Here is a 17,388-nt window from a genome sequence, read left to right on the forward strand (position 1 = left end):
GACGTTGTAGTGGTGCTAACAGGACAGGTAGAGACTGCTAGGAGCCAGGCAACATGCAGGGAGTATTTTGAGCATTGTTTTGTTTAGACCCTACGAGCCCCAGGATAGTAGAGTGCTCCTCCTTTATATATGACAAAAGCTGGGGTCAGAGTATGAAATAGTCCTGAGACCTCTCACCTGAAAAGAGGGCCTACAGTTCAAACCTTGTCTGCTGCCTCCAGTGCACAAGGTCCTCCCAGCCAGGTTCCTAGTGGAGTGGACTCCAGACACCCATTCCCAGGGCAGTAAGACTGGGAAAATTGCCCATGGTTAATAGTTAATGTCATCCTTGCTTGGCTCTGGTTAAGCTGTTGAGCCATAATAGATTTTGTATAAGAGGGCTCAGGGAGCTGTGTCCTAGGATGGGTACTCTGAGTTGGGGAGTTCTACACTCCTGGGGCCTGGATCCTACCATTCCAAATCCTAATTGGAATTTTCAGAGTCTGGGGCAAGAAAGGAAGGGAATGGTGGACCTCCCTGGCTTTGCCCCATAACAGTGCAGCTGAGAAGGGAGTGACCACTGTCTTTTATGTGTGTGCACGCTGGCACACACTCACACACACCCCACAGCTGAAGTAAGCTATACAGATGTTCTGTTTTCACTTCTTATCCATTTACCTGTACCAGGGGAACGTATATCTCAGGATGCCTGAGCTTCATGCTCAGATATCTGTGGTTGGGCAGCATTCAAAACTGATTGTACGGCAGTGAGAGAACAGTTACTTGCTGCCTGGAGTCCAACGTAGGTGTAGTGGGAGAGGTAGATGTCAGGTAAGGAAGAAAGGATGCGATTTCATTTCCCCATGGAAGGGGTAGGAAAGGCCAGCCAGTGCAGAGTGTTAGGGCCATCATGGAGCTCATGGTCAGGTTTGTCCCCTACCCATGACTGTCAGACTTGAGAGCCTTACTTCTTCCCAGAACCCCTCAGCACTCAGGGCCAGGCAGGTAGTAACCCACAGCCAGCTCCTCCATCTAGCGGGCTGCCAAGTCTCTTGGGGACTCCTTGAAGGAGTAAGAGGTCAAAAAGTAGGACCCAGAGGCAGGGTGGGAGCTTGGTGGGGTGGAGCAGAGAGCCGCGTAGCCATCCCTATCCCCGTACCACTTCCCTTGCAGAGTGCAGCTCCTTCTCGCCTCCCACCACGGTCATCCTGCTCATCCTGCTGTGCTTTGAGGCGCTGCTCTTCCTCATTTTCACTTCAGTGATGTTCGGGACCCAAGTGCACTCCATCTGCACAGATGAGACGGTAAGCAGGGGGCTTTGGGGACCTGGCCAGGTGCCGGGCCTGAGGGCTCAGGGTGCAGGGTCACATGGGACTGGTCCTGTCTGTAGCCCTAGCCAGAAGGTTGCCTTCTTTATCACATATTGTGCCCCTTTGGGCATTCTGCCAGGGTCTGCACTTCCCAGCAGGGCTTTAGGTATCAGCTTCTAGAGCTGGTGTCATGATTGGATCCAGGGGACGGATCTGCCCACCCGCTTCATGTCCTGCAGTCAGCTCCTGGCCTTACAGAGAAGTACAGGAGCTCTGAAGTGGCTGTAAGGTAGCGTTTCTTGACTTTTGTGCTTTGGGTTCTAGAGGGTGAGACGGGCAGCACCTTAGTTGAGTATGCAGAAGAATCGTGGGGACTTGCGTTCGGTCTCTTGCTTGCTCCTGGCTTCATGAGCGCTGCCCCCCACCTCCCCAGATAGAAACCTCCAGCTTGGTCTAGGGGCCCCGTGCTCTCCTGTAGCCATTACTAGATGAAGAGCGGCTTCTTCACGGCTTCAGGTGCCCAGAGCATGTTGTGGGAGCAAAGGCACACTGACAGCCTGGTCCTAGCTGTTGTTCATCAAGACTGTCCCCAAAGAGAATGCGTTGAAAAGAAACAAAAGGCCTGCAGCTCATGGGGAGAGCATCAACCTCTTTAACTGCTGTCTCCCCAGGTCCCTAGGCTGTGAGCACATGGGCTGCCCCATCCCCTCTTGACAGACAGCAGACAGACAACAGCCCCTGCTCTCTGTCCTTCCGGCATCTCAACAGCTGTTTGAAGGAGGGAAAGAAAACTCTCTTCCCCTTCCCTGGTTTTTGTTTTATCTTGTATTTTTTCCCTGAGACTTAGCAGGGAAAGTGGCACAGGCTGTGAGAATTGCCTTGGCCTCCCCACTGGAAAGACTTCCTTCCTCCCCACTGTGACCCCTTTCCCTCTAACCTGCGCTAATTCCTCCTTCCTCTTGGGGTGATTGTTTTCCTCACCACCTGCCTCTTAGTATCTCCCCTCTCCCCAGACTGCCCAGTGGCCACTTCCTGGACCTCTGGGCTGGTGAGACTGCACCAGAGCGGTCTCTTTAGCTGCTGCTCGTCTTTCTTTTCTTCTTCTTCTCCTTTTTTTTTCTGCAAAGTGGCCATGGTAGCTTCAGCTCTCCTGTTCATCTTTCCCGCACCAACAGCCACCGTTGGTTGTCAGAATTTCGGGCTCCTGCACCAAAGCCTTTGCATACACAGGTGCCTCGGAGCTCTTCCTGATGCAGCAAGGACTCGGGTCTGGCATGTAAACCCTTTGACTAGCCGGTGTCAGTCTTGTTGGCGGCAGTGGCCCGGGTGCCTGCTGAGAGCTCATTGCCCCTTCCTCCTTGGGAGCTTGTAAGTGTGTGATGCTTCTTACGAGAGAGAGAAGAAAGCTGTGTTATGTAGGTAGCTTCACGGCTTTGACAAAGAAGTGTTCACTCTGGTCATCGCGGGCAAGTGGACGTCTCCCCTGAAGCCACAGCCCTGGGGCGCCTGACTGAAAGTGTGATTGTTCTTGTTTTCAGGGAATAGAACAATTGAAAAAGGAAGAGAGAAGATGGGCTAAAAAAACAAAGTGGATGAACATGAAAGCTGTTTTTGGCCACCCTTTCTCTCTAGGCTGGGCCAGCCCCTTTGCCACACCAGACCAAGGGAAGGCAGACCCGTACCAGTACGTGGTCTGAAGGACCCTGACCGGCATTGCCACTCAGGCCACGTCATGGCACCGTCCCATCGCTCTCGTGAATGTTTAGGCCAAAAGCAAAACAAAGTGACTACTCTTAAAACTTTTTTATGTCTCCAGAAAAATGGCTGAGCATTGCAGAGAAAAAAAAGTCCCCGTGTTTTGGTTTTTTTTTTAAAAAAAAATATCATCTTTTCAATTTTTTGACGAATGAAGCTGCTCTTTTCCTTTTGAAATCACTTCTCTGGCCTCTGTCTCCTCTCTGCTGTCTGTGAGCACGGCTAACGTCGAGGGTGCTGTCCAGGCCCTGCCCCTTCTACTAATTGACCCCTGATGCTGTGTGTGGATGAACTGGTCCAGTAGGGAAGCCAAGAGGGCCTTGATTGCCTCCTGCCCACCGGGCAGCACTGGCACCCGTGGGACTCAGAACCTCACTGAAGATGATACTAGCCCCTAGAGGCCTAAGAATGTCAAGATTGGGGCTGGAGCCTTCAGAAGGGCCCTTCTGAAGCGGCTTCCTGCGCCCAAGTGAACACAGTTCACCTCAGTTTCAAAAGTAATTGCCAGCCTTGTACTTGATGGGTATGGATGTGCAAAATGATTTGGATGAGGTGGGAGAGGTAAGGGGGTCTCTGTATTCTGAATTAGCAGTTGTGTCCCTCTGACTTTTTGGAAGACTATGAAGGAGAGCTGTTTTCCAGTTCAAAAATGCCTTATACAATCACAAGAGGAAAAACAGTTTCAGGCAAGCTACACTTGTCTGTGTTACAACTACTTCCTACCCCAGTTCCCGCCCTTTCCCAGCAAGTTGTCAATCCAGCTATGTTCATTCTGAGGGAAACAGACAGGCCAGCTATCAGGATCATCTCATTTTTAGTCTGCCACGAGCATATATTTTCTGGAGTTTGAAGCCCTCTAGATGTGCACAGACCTGAATCTTGTGTTTCTCCTGGGAGATGGTTTGTAGATGTTAGGCAACGTTCTTAGAGTTGCCAGGTAGCCTCCCCCACACCTGCTCCTCAGCCCACCGCACAGACTAGCTTTCCCATCCGGAGGCAGTTCCTGCGCAGTCTCACAGGACTGAGCTGGTCCTGAGCTGGGGAAGGACCAGGGGATGCAGGAGGTGCTGGGAGAAACCCCTCTTGAACACTACATCCCACTTAGACCACGAGCACCGTGAAGTCCTCCACACTAGTGGTTTTAAAGCACTCACCACAGAACTCCCTTTGTAGCTTTTGCTTGGGGTGGGGGTGGGTTAAGGTTTTTCACTCTAGTCCTGGGTAGGAGGAAAGTCGACATAGCCCTGTGATTTTTTCAGAAGTCAGCGGGACATGCTGCCTCTTCCCAACTCTGCCAGTGCTTCCACATGGAAACAATGCAATAAACCTTTTCCAAACCTCTGTTTCTGCTCCACTGTCTCCCCAGGGTCTGTGCAGAAGGGTAGGTGGCGTCGGGCTGCAAGGTGAGGGAGTTCCGTTTGGTTTGTAAAGGGTATGCTGACCTTTCTGAGGTCAGTGCTGTGTGTGTGTTGGGTGGGTGCTCTGTGACTCCAGGACGCCAAGCTCTCCAGAGTCTGGGCCAGAGCCTGCCCAGCAGAGAGCAAAACTGAGCCAACCGAAAGTGCCTAGCGTCCCTGCCCACAGTTCTAGCGTGCTGCTGTGGGATTCTTGATGATGGCCTCAAGTGTTGACAGATGATGAGACCACCCTGGGCATTTAAGCGAGGGCTTGGCCACCTTCCCTACCTCATTTGGCTTTGACTTGTATCTGCTGTGCTGCTTAGGTGGAGATCCTGGGGGTTGGATGTGCGTGCGTGCGTGCGTGTATGTGTTTAATTTTGCACATACGTGCGTGCATGCGTGCGTGTGTGTATGTGTTTAATTTTGCACATAATTGTATATATTTACATATATAGGCTTTTTTTAGGTCAAGTTCATATCATTTGTTCTCCAGGCCTTTTAAATTTTATAGTTTTCTAGATATATATGAAAGAGGTGTGGCCTATTCCAGGTTCAGTAGGTTAGAATGCTCTAGCCTTGCTCAGATACTCAGGATGGACCCACTGGGCAGCGGGCAACAGCACTACAGCTGTGGTTTCTGTTGTCATTGTCTGTCTGTCTGTCTGTCTGTCTCTCTCTCACATACACACACACACACACACACACACACACACAGGTTCCCTCTCAAGACTGGAACTCAGGAAATCTCCTTCAAGGACATTTTTTGTAGGTGGCTCATTGCTTTTCCTGTGGAGTTCCTAGGGAATGCAGTAGGTGGCACTACAGGAGTTTGGATCCTGAAACAAGCTCACCCTCTAAACAAGGTTGCTCCCAGCTCACATCCCAAGTCTCATTTGAGTTTGCCTCTGAATTAGTACAAGTCCCAATGCTCACACTAAAGCAAAGGGGACTCAAGGTAGGACTAGCCCAGGGTGGCCTGTGTCTGTCCTAGTTCACATTCTCTGAGCGAGTGTACAGTGACCACATGTGTGTCAGCTTCTTCAGATGTAGTAAGAGTATCTTTCTCAGTGGTCCCCACTGGTAAGGGAGCCTACGTATCCTGTATTTCAGAATGGGAACTCTGGAGAGTAGGAGTGAAGAAGACCCAGTTGGGCTGGGTGATACCTACCATGTTCTTGTCCATCTCTGATGTCATATCTATGTGTTTACACGGGCTTGGTGACATGTGTGCAGGGTACAAAAGAAGATATGTGTGCTGGGCCTCTCCTCGATGCCATCATCTCTGTGACCCTCGAACCTTAAAAGAGCTAACGGATAGCCAGCCCTTGCTCAGTCTGCTCAGCCACTTCATATCCTGATGAGAAACCTTCCAAATGAGACAAACTACCAAACGTTTATTAAGGGATGCCCATGCAAGATTGGCATCACGGACTGTCCCACTCCAGGAGGATGGGCTGGAGTTCTCAAACCAGACTAATAAGATTTCAGTTCCTCTTTTTCTAAGCAGCGTATCAGCTTCAAAGGTTGAACTACCCAAGGGACGCAAATGATTCAGAGTTGCAGGGATGGGGCTTCAGGTTAGCTGTGCTGCTGGTGGTGATGGGTTGCTGTTGTTGCCCGCTGTGTGGGGTGTGCTCACACCGATCAACCACTGACTGGCGACTTCCACTCTGTTATGTGTGGCCTCTCCTACAAATGAATGCCAAGGAAACCTGAGATCTATAAAACAGTCTCTGGTGATCCTTAAACATTCCATGCAAGCCTGTCTTGACCAAGGCACCTTTACTGAAGAGCCAGCAGAAGAAGGATAAAACCAAGGAACCAACCTTCCCATGAGGAGTGTCTAGAGAGTTCTCCAGACCCACAATGTTTGAGTAGCCCCGCCATGGGCAGGTTTTCATTTTCCACTGTGGCTTCACTCTTGTGGGGCTGATTCTTGACTATATGAAGGCAAGCTTGGAGGCACACAGCTGTTAATCTCCACAGGTTCAGAAGTAGTAGCAAGAGGGTCCTTTTCACGGTCATTCTTGGGTATATGCAGAGCTCAAGGTTAGCCTGTGGTATATGAGACCCTGGATCTCAAAAGAATTCGTAAAGAGCCAGGTATAGTGGTGTGCGTCTGTAGTCCCAACACTCAGAAGGTTAGGATGGGAATGTGGCTTGAGTCAAGTTCAAGACCAACCTAGGAGGCACAGTGAAACCCTATTCCAGAGAAAAGGAAAGAAGCCACTGAGCAGCACACTCCACAAAACCAGGACCTTCAACCTCCTTTCTCCCTCAGAAGAAAGTTACCGCTTAAAGAAGAGAGGCCCGGATCCCTGTCTGTCCTTCACTTTTAATACACGTGAAGCAGAGGCCCCAGATCCTTTACTCTCCTCTTACTTGGACAACGAAAACCAGGAAGAATAATGAGTACTGCAGGGGTGGCAGCCCATAAACCCTCTGGGGAAAGTGGAATGAAGGATGCCTGGAATTCTTCAGCTGAGGTGACCGGACTCAGTGGCAGCACTTGTCCAACCCACACCAAAGGACGGGCGTGGACAGTCTCCCAGAGCCTTAGTTTCTCATGGTCTCTGCGAGCACTGGATGAAAATGCAGAAGGTAGAGTGGTCCGGGGCTTGGTTTCTGGGTATGTAACAGCTTCTCTGGAGCCGGGCTTGTCCAGTCTGGGTCATCCATGTTCAACTTGTCTTGTTGAGGGGTAGTTTGAGACAAGGTGTCTCTGTTAGTCTCAGACCTACCCAGATCCACCTGCCTCTGCCTCCTGAGTGCCAGGATGCACCGCCATGCCCAGAAAACCCCATTTTTAAATACATTGCCTGCTGGATGGTGTTTGAAAGGCTTTTGATTGTGAATGTGTGTTATGGGTCACAACAGGAAGATGTGTACTACTGTGGGCTACAGTAAGGGGATGTGAGCTCGTATCATCCGGCCAGCTCATCTCCTGACACTGGAGTCTTACTCCAGGAGTCACAAGCCTTGGGGTCTCTGCCTCCCTTGGTAGTCTTTGGCCTCCTCTTTTCATGCTGGGGTGTTGGTGAGTTCACAGATCACACTCCCCATATGTGCAGGGGACTGCGTGAATCAGTCTTCTCTTGAGCCTGAGACGTGGGTCCACACCCGTGAGCCTTCTGGACTCCGTGACTCCTAGAAAGAGAGCCTCGGGTCTGCTTTATGCATTCTTTTATTCAGGCCATTTCCTCTCTGGACTCAACCGGCACTCCTGATGTCTGTTCTCTTAGCTGCTAAGGAATGTCAGCTCACAGGCCAGTTATCCTAACACACCCTTGGACAGTGGCAACCCTGCTTGTCCACGTGGGCAAAGTGAGGCCTTGTCAGAGAATGGGGAAAATACCTGGTGGATAGAAAAAACCTTGGTCCTATTTCTGCATAGCCTTCCAGCCAAGCTTGAGCTGCTGGCTCAGCCTCTCTGGCCTCTAATGAGAATCAGTCCTGACACCTTCCTTACCAGGTGGGTGTCAAGCTTGGGCTGCTGACTCAACCCTTCTTGACTGCAGGTGATCACCAGGCAGGGGATGCAGGGTCCCTGAAAATGAATTGTCGCTGCTGTCTGCAGGAAGGTAGCCTGTGCCTGTGGGCACGATTTGCAAGGGTATGACCTGATTCTATAAAACTAATGTTTTCTCCGTGGTGAAAACATGAAATGTGGACAAATCCACAGAAACAGACACCATTTGCTAGGGAAACAGTTCCATGGGGGGTTCCTGTGCAAACGGCTCCCCTGTGATTAGCACACAGGTCGCTGGGTGGCCGAGGGGTCACGTAAAGCTGCCAGTCCACATGGTTCTGATTTCTAAAATCAGCCTGCATTACTGTACACTCCAGCCCTCAACTTTTCATTATTAATTCAGTGTTCCAGGTGAGAGAACAAAATCTGCCATGAATTTTTTGACATTTGTTTAAACTTTTCATTGTGAAATAATTTCACTTATAAAAAACCAGCAAGGGCTGGAGAGATGGCTCAGAGGTTAAGAGTACTGGCTACTCTTCCAGAGGTCCTGAGTTCAATTCCCAGCAACCACATGGTGGCTCACAGCCATCTATAATGAGATCTGGTGCCCTCTTCTGGCCTGTAGGAATATATGCAGGCAGAACTGTATAATAAATAATTTTTTAAGATCCAGCAAAATTATGTATCTTCTCTATGACATTCAGTGCCAAAGATAAGCATCTTATAACCATAACATCAACTAACATCAACAAAATGTTTCTCTTTTAAGAAAATAATTTTAGGGGGCTGGAGAGATGGCTCAGAGGTTAAGAGCAGTGACTGTTCTTCCAGAAGTCCTGAGTTAAATTCCCAGCAACCACATGGTGGCTCACAACCATCTGTAATGAAATCTTGTGTCCTCTTCTGGCCTGCAGGCATACATGCAGACAGAACACTGTAAACAAAATAAATAAGTCTTTCTTAAAAAATAATAATTTTGAAAGAAACAGCTGAGCAGTGGTGGGGCACGCCTTTAGTCCCAGCACTCTGGAGGCAGAGGCAGGCGGATCTCTGAGTTCAAGGCCAACCTAGTCTACAAGGACGGGCTCCAAAAGCTACAGAGAAACCCTGTCTCCTTAAAAAATAAATAAATAAATAAATGCATACATAAAAAGTAAAAAGGAGAAAGTAAAATCTTGAAGTCTGCATGGCGGCACATGCCTGTAGTCAGGAGGCCACCGTGGGAAGATCACTTGAGCCTAGGAGTTTGAGACCAGCCTACACACAACAGCAGATGAAACCCATTTTCTCTTTTAAAGACAAAACTATTGAGACATACTGCCCTCTGCTTCAGGGGCTCTCTTGAGGTTCCTCTCCTTGCCCCCTTTGCCTTCGTGGACCCCACATTCTATTGTTTGTCTCTGCACCCCATTTCCAGCAGTTCCTCACTCTTAAATTTGTCATGATCTACATTGTTTTAATTGAGGATAAATTCATATAATGTAATATGAATCATTTTAAGTGTGTAGTGATCCTGTGACATCGAATTCAGAATAAACCAGTGCAGGCTGGACCAGGTGCTCTGCAGAAGCTTTGGTTGGGCTGTGGTTTGGGGCAGGAATGGCACTGGGGTGTTTTATCTGTGGTTCTCTGTAACTGGGGACACTTGCCACTGATCCACTTCAGTCTTGGCAGTTCTGACTTTGATCATTGTGCTAAATCCGTCTCTGTAATATCCACTGCTGCAAAACGCCCGTTAGCTCCTCTGGTGATGGATGTCTCATGAAGAGAGAATGAGCTCAGATTCCTATCATCTGTCCTCTTCCTCCCAAGTGCTAGGGTTAAGGGTGTGTGGCACCACACCTGCTGAGATCAGATTCTGGAACTAATCTGAGGTGGCATGGGGAGAGTTGGTATAGGATACGGTCAGATGTCCGCATAACAAAGACGGTGTCTGTGGGAAGAGTGGCAGGGTTGGTATAGGATAGGGTCAGATGTCCGCATAACAAAGGTGGTGTCCAATATGCCAGTTATGGGGGAAGATTGCATGGAAGAGAAGATGTAGAACTAGGAACATAGAGGTCTTGGATGGAGGAAGAGGGTCTTGAGTCATATGAATGAGCACATCATGTCTGTCGGGAAAACTCAGTGAACTCCCTTGTTTTCCAGCAGAGGCTACACTGGGGTCTCAGAGCCTCTGTAGGGATGTTATGGGTCTAGAGACTTGTTCTGGCTGTATCTGTAACAATTCTGGGCTTTTTCCTACCCGTCACCCTCTTTCTGTGGCCTGGTGGCCGAGTTACAGCCAGCATCCTCAGCAGGTGAGTAGTCAGCCCGGGAGAAGCCATGGGGAGCCCACTGCATGAGCAGGCCTGACAAACCCTCACAACCTACAGTGGCCTTTGCACCTTCCGGTGCCCGCTGCATGTGGCATCTACTGCTTCCCCTTGCATGTTTGTGTCCTGTGCCGTGTCCTCAGCCCTCAGCCTTCCTGGTGTCAAGCTTGCTGGTCCTATCTTAGTGGTTTCGTCAGACGAACAGGAGCCAGGGTATCCTTGGTCACTTGGTGTCCAGCAGCCGACCTCTGCCTTTGGAGGAAGGGGTCAGGGAGTCAGTGGGTGGCTCCACAGCTTCTACTCTGCCCTGCAGCCCTATGGGGCTTCCAGGGTGGCCTGGGCCACAGCAAGCTGTGGCATATCAGACGCCCCATGCCCTGCTCTGCCAAGACAAGTCACACCACACTGACCTCTCGCCCCATTCCCCTCCAGGGTATTGAACGCCTCCAACGCAAGACGCAGCCCAGGGAGCACTCGGGCAGCTGGAAGTCGGTCCAGGAGGCTTTTGGTGGGGACTTCTCCCTGAACTGGTTCAACCCTTTCACCAGACCTTGTCAACCCGTGATACCCATTGACAAGGGCTTGGTCCGGCAAGTGTCGTCTCTATCAGACATGGACAATATGGAGACCTCTGAGAGCCAATTGGAGGAGACAAAAGACAGGGACTCTGTGGAGGTGCTGGATGAATAGAGGCTGCCAAGAATAATACACCAACAGCAGCTGCTGGCCCGATTGCACCCCCAGCTCCCAGGGCTCGTTCAGGCATTCCCGTGGGGTTACCAACTCTCTCAGGGTGGGGTGTGAGTAGAGAAGAGTAGGGACTTTCTCTGAGTTCCTCTTAGCAGCGTGTGCCAAAAGGGGTGGTTAGGGACCATTCTCCAGGCCTGGGAAGACTGCCTAGTCTCTGCCCAGCAAGGGAAATGATGACCAGAATGTCCTGAGGGCGGGGGAGCCACTTCTTCTTAAGGGCTGTCTTGGGGACGCCGAGGGCCTTGGGAAAGGATACTGACATCAGGGATGACCAATCTGAAAGGCCAGAGAGACTAGCCATTCCTGGGGAAGGGATTCCTTGTCTGGCTACTGAACCTGCCCCTTGGGGCTTGAGCTTGGGCTTGGTTGAAAGAGCACCCCACCCACTTGCATGCATGCACATGTGCAGAACCTGTGCAGAAGGAAATGAGCCTGAGTTATGACAGTCACCCAAAAGTAGTTCCCATCCTATAGATAACTAGACTCCTCTCTGAGACAACAATGGAGCCAGTCTTTCTGTGGCCACAAGTTTGCATTCATGTATTGGGCTTCTGGAGAAAGTCTAGTAAGACACGGGGACAGGTACACCCAGAAATGGTTACCCCTGCGTTTTAGAATAGTTCCCAGGATGGTGCCTCCGACAGCTGTATGGCTGGACATGAGGCACATGCCTTTATTCCAGCGTTTGGGGCAGGCAGCTTAGCCTAGGCTGCAGAGCTCCAGGCTACATAGAGAAACCCCATGTTAAAAACAACAGAAAACGCCGGGCGATGGTGGCGCACACCTTTAATCCCAGCACTCGGGAGGCAGAGGCAGGTGGATCTCTGTGAGTTCGAGACCAGCCTGGTCTACAGAGCTAGTTCCAGGACAGGCTCCAAAGCCACAGAGAAACCCTGTCTCGGGAAAAACAAACAGAAAACTGCATGGTGGCTAGGGCATGCAGACTGCTGGCTGCCTGGGTCTGGGCCCCCTGCACTCCCCAGTCTCTTGTCATGGTTGTGGAAGCAGCAGCTTTTGCATCTAAACAGATAGTTTCAAGAAGCACACCAGCTCCCCGACTCTGACCTTGAACCATTCCCAAGTGTTGCCTGCTCCAACCCCGGCGGAGGATTCTGTATTACATCCCTTCTTCCATGTCCTAGACCAAAGGAACCTGTGGCCTTATGCATGAGTCAGGTTTTTCAGTTGTTTTGTTTTGTTTTGTTTTGTTTTGAGACAGCGTTTTTCTGTAGCTTTGGAGGCTGTCCTGAAACTAGCTCTTGTAGACCAGGCCGGCCTCGAAATCACAGACATTTGCCTGCCTCTGCCTCCCCAGTGCTGGGATTAAAGGCAAGCGCCACCACTGCCTGACAGAGTCAGTTTTATTTGAGGACACTGAGAAAGAAAGGCTGTGGGAGGCCGAGGGTAGTCCCTGGAGGGTGGAGTTCTGTCAGATCCTACGGTTCACCCCACAGAGTAGCAGCAGGGATCCAGCATTAACAACTGTGCCCTACCCCACCCCGCTGCAGGTGCATCTCTTCTGAGCAGATGTGTTTTAACGTTTATCTGTACTAACATCCTAGCCCAAGTTGGCTTTACTGCTGATACTGTTTGAAGAGAGTGGTCCTCTGGCTGCAGGAGCCCTAGCCCCTGGATGACCTATCAGAGACTCCACACCAAGGAGAAAGAAGGGCTAATGACTGGGTCCCCAATAAGCAGCAGTTTTAAAAAGGAAGGAGCTTTAGAGTCAGTGTCTGTGCTGAGTCCAGGACCTCAAGGATGTCCATGCACACTGGGGCTAAAGCCAGCTTGACTAGCAGCACAGCTTCCTCCCAGCCCCACAGCCATCGGTTTCCAGAGTACTCCCCTAGAAGAGTTGAGGTGGGCAGGCATCTGCTCCCACAGGTTTAGAGCTAGCTCCTCCTCCTTCCTCAGCAAACCCACTATCGTGTTAGGGCCTCAGCTGCATCTCTCTCAGGAGAGATGGACAGCCAGGATCATGTAGGCAGCAGTCTGCTCAGTCTTGAGTCTTGTGCCTTCCCACTAGGACAGACACAGTGGCCTTCTCTCCTTGGTGATTCCTGAGAGTCTGCTCAGTAGTGCAGCTGAGAAGAAGAGGCCCAGTGTTTCTGGGAGGGAGACGGGCTACACACCTGCCTCTCGTCTGAATAAAAGCTCCCTGATCTACCTCTGTAGTTAGAGGTGCCTGTTTTTAGCAACCTAAAGCCCTAGACAGCATCCTTCCTCTCAGGCTCAACAAGTGTCATACAGACATTAACAGTGGCTTCATGGGGTTACTAACTGGTCACCCCACAAGTACATGCCAGACACCTGCTGCATCCCAGGGAGGTGGACAGATAAGCAGAAGGAATCAGGACTGAGGTTTTCTAGTTCTGAACAAATGAAGGTGAGATGCTGACAGTGCTCTGGCTAGTTTTCTGTCAGCTTGGCACAGGCTAAAGTCAATTGAGGAAATGCCTCCGTAAGATTGGCCTATAAGTGCGGTGGTGATGCGCGGTTTTTTTTTCTCATCCCAGCACTTGGGAGGAAGAGGCAGGGTGATCTCAGTGAGACCGAGACCAGTTTGGTCTACAAAGCGAGTTCCAGGACAGCTAGGACTGTTAAACAGAGAAACCCTCTCAAACAAAATGACCTGTAAGCAAGTATGTAATTTATTTTCTTGATTGATGACTGATGTAGGAGGCCTGGCCCGTTGTGAGTGCTGCCACTCTGGTGATATTTTGTTTGTGCTCTAACAAATAAAGCTCGCCTGGAGATCAGAATGCCGAGCCAGCCGCTAGTTAACCATAGAGGCCAGGCAGTGGAGGCACACGACTTTACTCCCAGCACCAGGGTGGAGGAAACAGGAAGTGATATGGCTGCTTAGAGAGAGATGCTCAGCCCCTTTGGGTATGACGTGGCTGTCTCCGGCTTGCTCCTTTGTCTCTCTGATCTTTCAACATATACCCCCGTATCTGACCCTGGGTTTTTATTATTAAGACCAACTAGAATTCACTACACCACCCCTGGGCTGGTGTATGAAACAACAGATGGGCAAACCTTGAGGAGCAAGCCAGTAAGCAGCACTGTTCTGGCCTCCAGGCTCCTGCCCTGACTCTGCCCTCAGAAACTGAACGCTCCCTGAAGTTAGATGGCATCAGCTCTCTCCTCCCCAGGTTGCATTTGGTCACCGTGTTTTATCAGACAAAGTGTCCTCGGAATACACAAATACCCCTCATTCGGTCTACTGTGCCTCTCTGGAGTATATGTCCACTTAGAAACTGTAGCCCTTGACCGAGGCTGGCCATCGTGAAGACAGCCCAGACCAAGGAGGTCAATGTGAAGTTCAGAGGCAGTGACTCCCCCAGGTTTGTTAAGCAGCATGCTGACATAACAGGAAAATTCACTCAGGAGAACACAGCCATCTTAAAGTCAGCAGTTTAATTCAAAGCATAGTGATCATTGAGAAGATCCCTGGAGGGCAGAGCAGAACACAGACTCCAGTGAGCAGAGCAGATGTTACCAGTGGTCATAGACTCCTCCTCGGAGGGGATGCAGGCTGTGGGGTCTCCTCCCCTGTCCCACCCAGAGGCAAGAGGGCCTCACGCCAGCGTGGGCCTGCTTCTGAGAGGACAGAGCCTTGGGATGAGCATGTTGTGCCAGGACCAGCTCCAGGATGCTTTCCTGCAGGGGTCTCAGCTCACCTCTAGGCACCCCTGGACCTGACAGAATCCGATGCCCAAATGGAAGATGCCTCCAGCACTTCAGCCGCACTGAATAGCAGCTCTGGGTTCTGTCTATGGGTCTAAACCCAGACGACAGTTGCTGTCTTCTGAGGCCGTGACTCCTCAATGTGTGTTTGAGATGTCTGTGATGTATACTCAGAGCTGCAGAGAGGTGCCCTGGTCCCATGGAGCTACTGCCTGAGGTTACACTGGCCCTTGAGCTCTGTCTTTTGCTGGGCTGGCTCTTGAATCTGCCCTCCTGAGTAATTAAATCCAATCATCCCTGACCTGAACACTAAGTACAATTTAGGAAATGGTAACATGCTTAGCAGAGGCTCAGAGCCAATCAGGGCTCTTGCCTCCATCTCCATGGTCTCAGCTGGGCTACTTGGTGATGAGAATGATCTTCTCGGCATGAACCTCCTTCACTTGTCTGGAAGTAAACTTGACAATAAATTTCTTGGGTCCACTTTTCACTGGGGTGCACTTCATTTGGAAAGTGATGGACTGTCCAGGTGGCACTGTCCTAGAAAATTCAAATGCACACAGAATCAGCAAAGTTGCCACAGAAGAAAAGTGCATTGCATGAAAAACCAGGCATCTGGTTCCGGGACAGCTCTTGGAAAAGCACAGTGATGCTCCGGAGCCCAGTAAAGCAGGCCTCCACCTGGAGTGTAGCCATTTGTCTCAGCTGCCAGACAGACGGCTGGCTGGAATGGCTGCTCTCCAGTCACAAACCCTCCTGGGCGTCCTCAGGAACACAGTTCCTGGTGGATCTACAAGGTGTTCTCTAACCCTAGGGACTCAAGATGGCATTACCTGAGAGTGTGTTGGACTCAGAGCCCCCCCTCACCCGAACTGCTGAACTGATCTGTTCTTTAACAACGTTTCCGGGTGATCTGTGTGTCTGTGAAAGGTTAGGAAACCCTCGTCTCAGAATAACAATGTTCCCGGGTGATCTGTGTGTCTGTGAAGGGTTAGGAAACCCTAGTCTCAGAATAACAGGAGACTGCTGGGATTTACCTGGGAGATCTAGACACTTGGTGAGAAACAGACCAGAGGAATCTTTGAGTTAAAATCCTGTACTGGGTATGTCGGCAAACCAAGAACAATATCTAGTTCCTCAGACAGAAAACAGTGAGAAGCATCCCCTGCACCAGGCAACAAAGGCTCCAACTAGGAGTGTGCCCCTTACAAAGAGGACACGTGGATGCGTGGGAACTTAGCCTACATCCCGGCAAGGCCGTTTGTTTGGCACAGCACGGTTCCGGTTTAAATCCCAAATCAAGGTGATTCAAATGTCCTATGTTAGAGAAACAGAAGAAAGCTGCCTTCCATACAGCACTGCACACTTCCCAGTACAGCCATTCAAACAGCACAGCATCACTGACAGACACCTGACGCAATCCAGAAACTGAGGTATATGTGGGGATTACCTGTGTTGTTGACATTTCATTGATAAATTATTTGGCAAAATTGGGGCTCTGGATTATTCTACCCCAAAATTCCCAAAATTAATATTCACAGTAATAATTATGTAAATAGAGCCATAAATTGCAGGAAATTTATACTATTTCTCTTTTTTGTTTGGTTGATTTTTTCACTTTTTTTTATTTATTTTTACTTAAAAATTTCCACCTCCTCCTCTCCTCCCATTTCCCTCCCCCTCCCCGATTTTTTTTTTTTTTGAGACAGAGTTTCTCTGTGTAACCCTGGCTATCCTGGAATTAGCTCCATAGACCTGGCTGGCCTCAAACACAGAGATCTGCCTGCCTCTGCCTCCTGAGTGCTGGGATTAAAGGTGTGCACCACCACCACCTGCAACTATTCCTATATTCTTGTTTATGACATGAAATTCAGTATCCACAGAGAGGATTAACAAAGGCATGTTAGAACTTTAAACAGCCTAGGCTGGGGAATATAGTTCTACAGGAGAGCACTTGTCTTTCATGCACAAGGCCTACGCTCAGTTTCCAGGACAGCACCTTAGCAAACAAGACCGTGCAGAGGTGGTGCATGCCTTTAATCCCAGCACAGGAGGCAGAGGCAAATGCATCTCTGTGGGTTCAAGGCCAGCTTGGCCAATATAGTGAATTTTAAGCTAGCTAGGGCCATAGAGTGAGACTGTCTCAAGATAAATAACCTCCTACAAGCTAATTACATCGCTATTCCTCCTGAGTAAAGGCTGCACTCGGGTTAATAAGAAAAGTAATGACTCCCTAGGGGTAAACAGGCAAAGGAAACAAATAAATTACAGCAGAGACTTAAGACAAGGGGATGCTTTGACATTTCTGTAGAACATTCAGATTGACAAGAAGCAGAAGGGCCTACCACTGGCAGAACACTAGTGTGGTCTTTTCTGTGATTTGGTACCAGCAATGTGTGTCTGCATTTTTACTGAATCTCATGCTGAAAGTTTATGTCTCCGGAGGATGGTACATGTGAGAGACCCATGTACAGCGTCTGTACCATGAGAACAATTTGGGTGGACTCACCCTTGATCCCAGGACTGCATGTTCGAGAGGGCCAGGCTTTCCACGGAGAACCTGATGTTAGTCAGAGGGATGGGCAGGGTGTTCTTGAAGGTGCAGGTGATGAGAAGTGGCCAGTTGACCTTGCCCGTGTCCGGCATCTGTTAAGAGTGGGGAGTGGAGGAAAGGCAGGCGTGACGAGCTGCAGATGAGAGCTTAGATGGCAGCTAGA

The 17,388-nt window shown here is 50.0% G+C and overlaps 2 protein-coding genes across 4 annotated transcripts in view; one reads left to right on the forward strand and one right to left on the reverse strand.

Annotated features, from left to right (window-relative positions):
- The window catches only part of Zdhhc3 (zinc finger DHHC-type palmitoyltransferase 3), a 52,193-nt gene extending 37,032 nt beyond the window's left edge, over positions 1-15,161 (forward strand). For 2 of the 3 annotated variants that reach the window (XM_041677513.1, XM_041677514.1), the window contains 2 exons: positions 1,153-1,283; positions 2,828-4,385. In XM_041677513.1, coding sequence (XP_041533447.1) covers positions 1,153-1,283; positions 2,828-2,986 — 290 coding nt within the window. In that variant the 3' untranslated portion in view covers positions 2,987-4,385. Of the gene's footprint in view, positions 1-1,152; positions 1,284-2,827; positions 4,386-10,663 lie in introns of those variants that run through there. The other variant, XM_041677515.1, reaches the window with a different exon arrangement.
- The window catches only part of Tgm4 (transglutaminase 4), a 30,100-nt gene continuing 27,772 nt past the window's right edge, over positions 15,061-17,388 (reverse strand). Inside the window, exons 13-14 of the mRNA XM_041677512.1 lie at positions 17,181-17,317; positions 15,061-15,211 (exon numbers count right to left, since the gene is read on the reverse strand). Of these exons, the coding sequence (XP_041533446.1) occupies positions 15,070-15,211; positions 17,181-17,317 (279 nt within the window). The 3' untranslated portion in view covers positions 15,061-15,069. The remainder of the gene's footprint in view (positions 15,212-17,180; positions 17,318-17,388) is intronic.

This window comes from Microtus oregoni, unplaced genomic scaffold, assembly GCF_018167655.1.
Source record: "Microtus oregoni isolate MIOR12 unplaced genomic scaffold, Mior012 000028F_ref0000031, whole genome shotgun sequence".
Taxonomy (NCBI): domain Eukaryota; kingdom Metazoa; phylum Chordata; class Mammalia; order Rodentia; family Cricetidae; genus Microtus; species Microtus oregoni.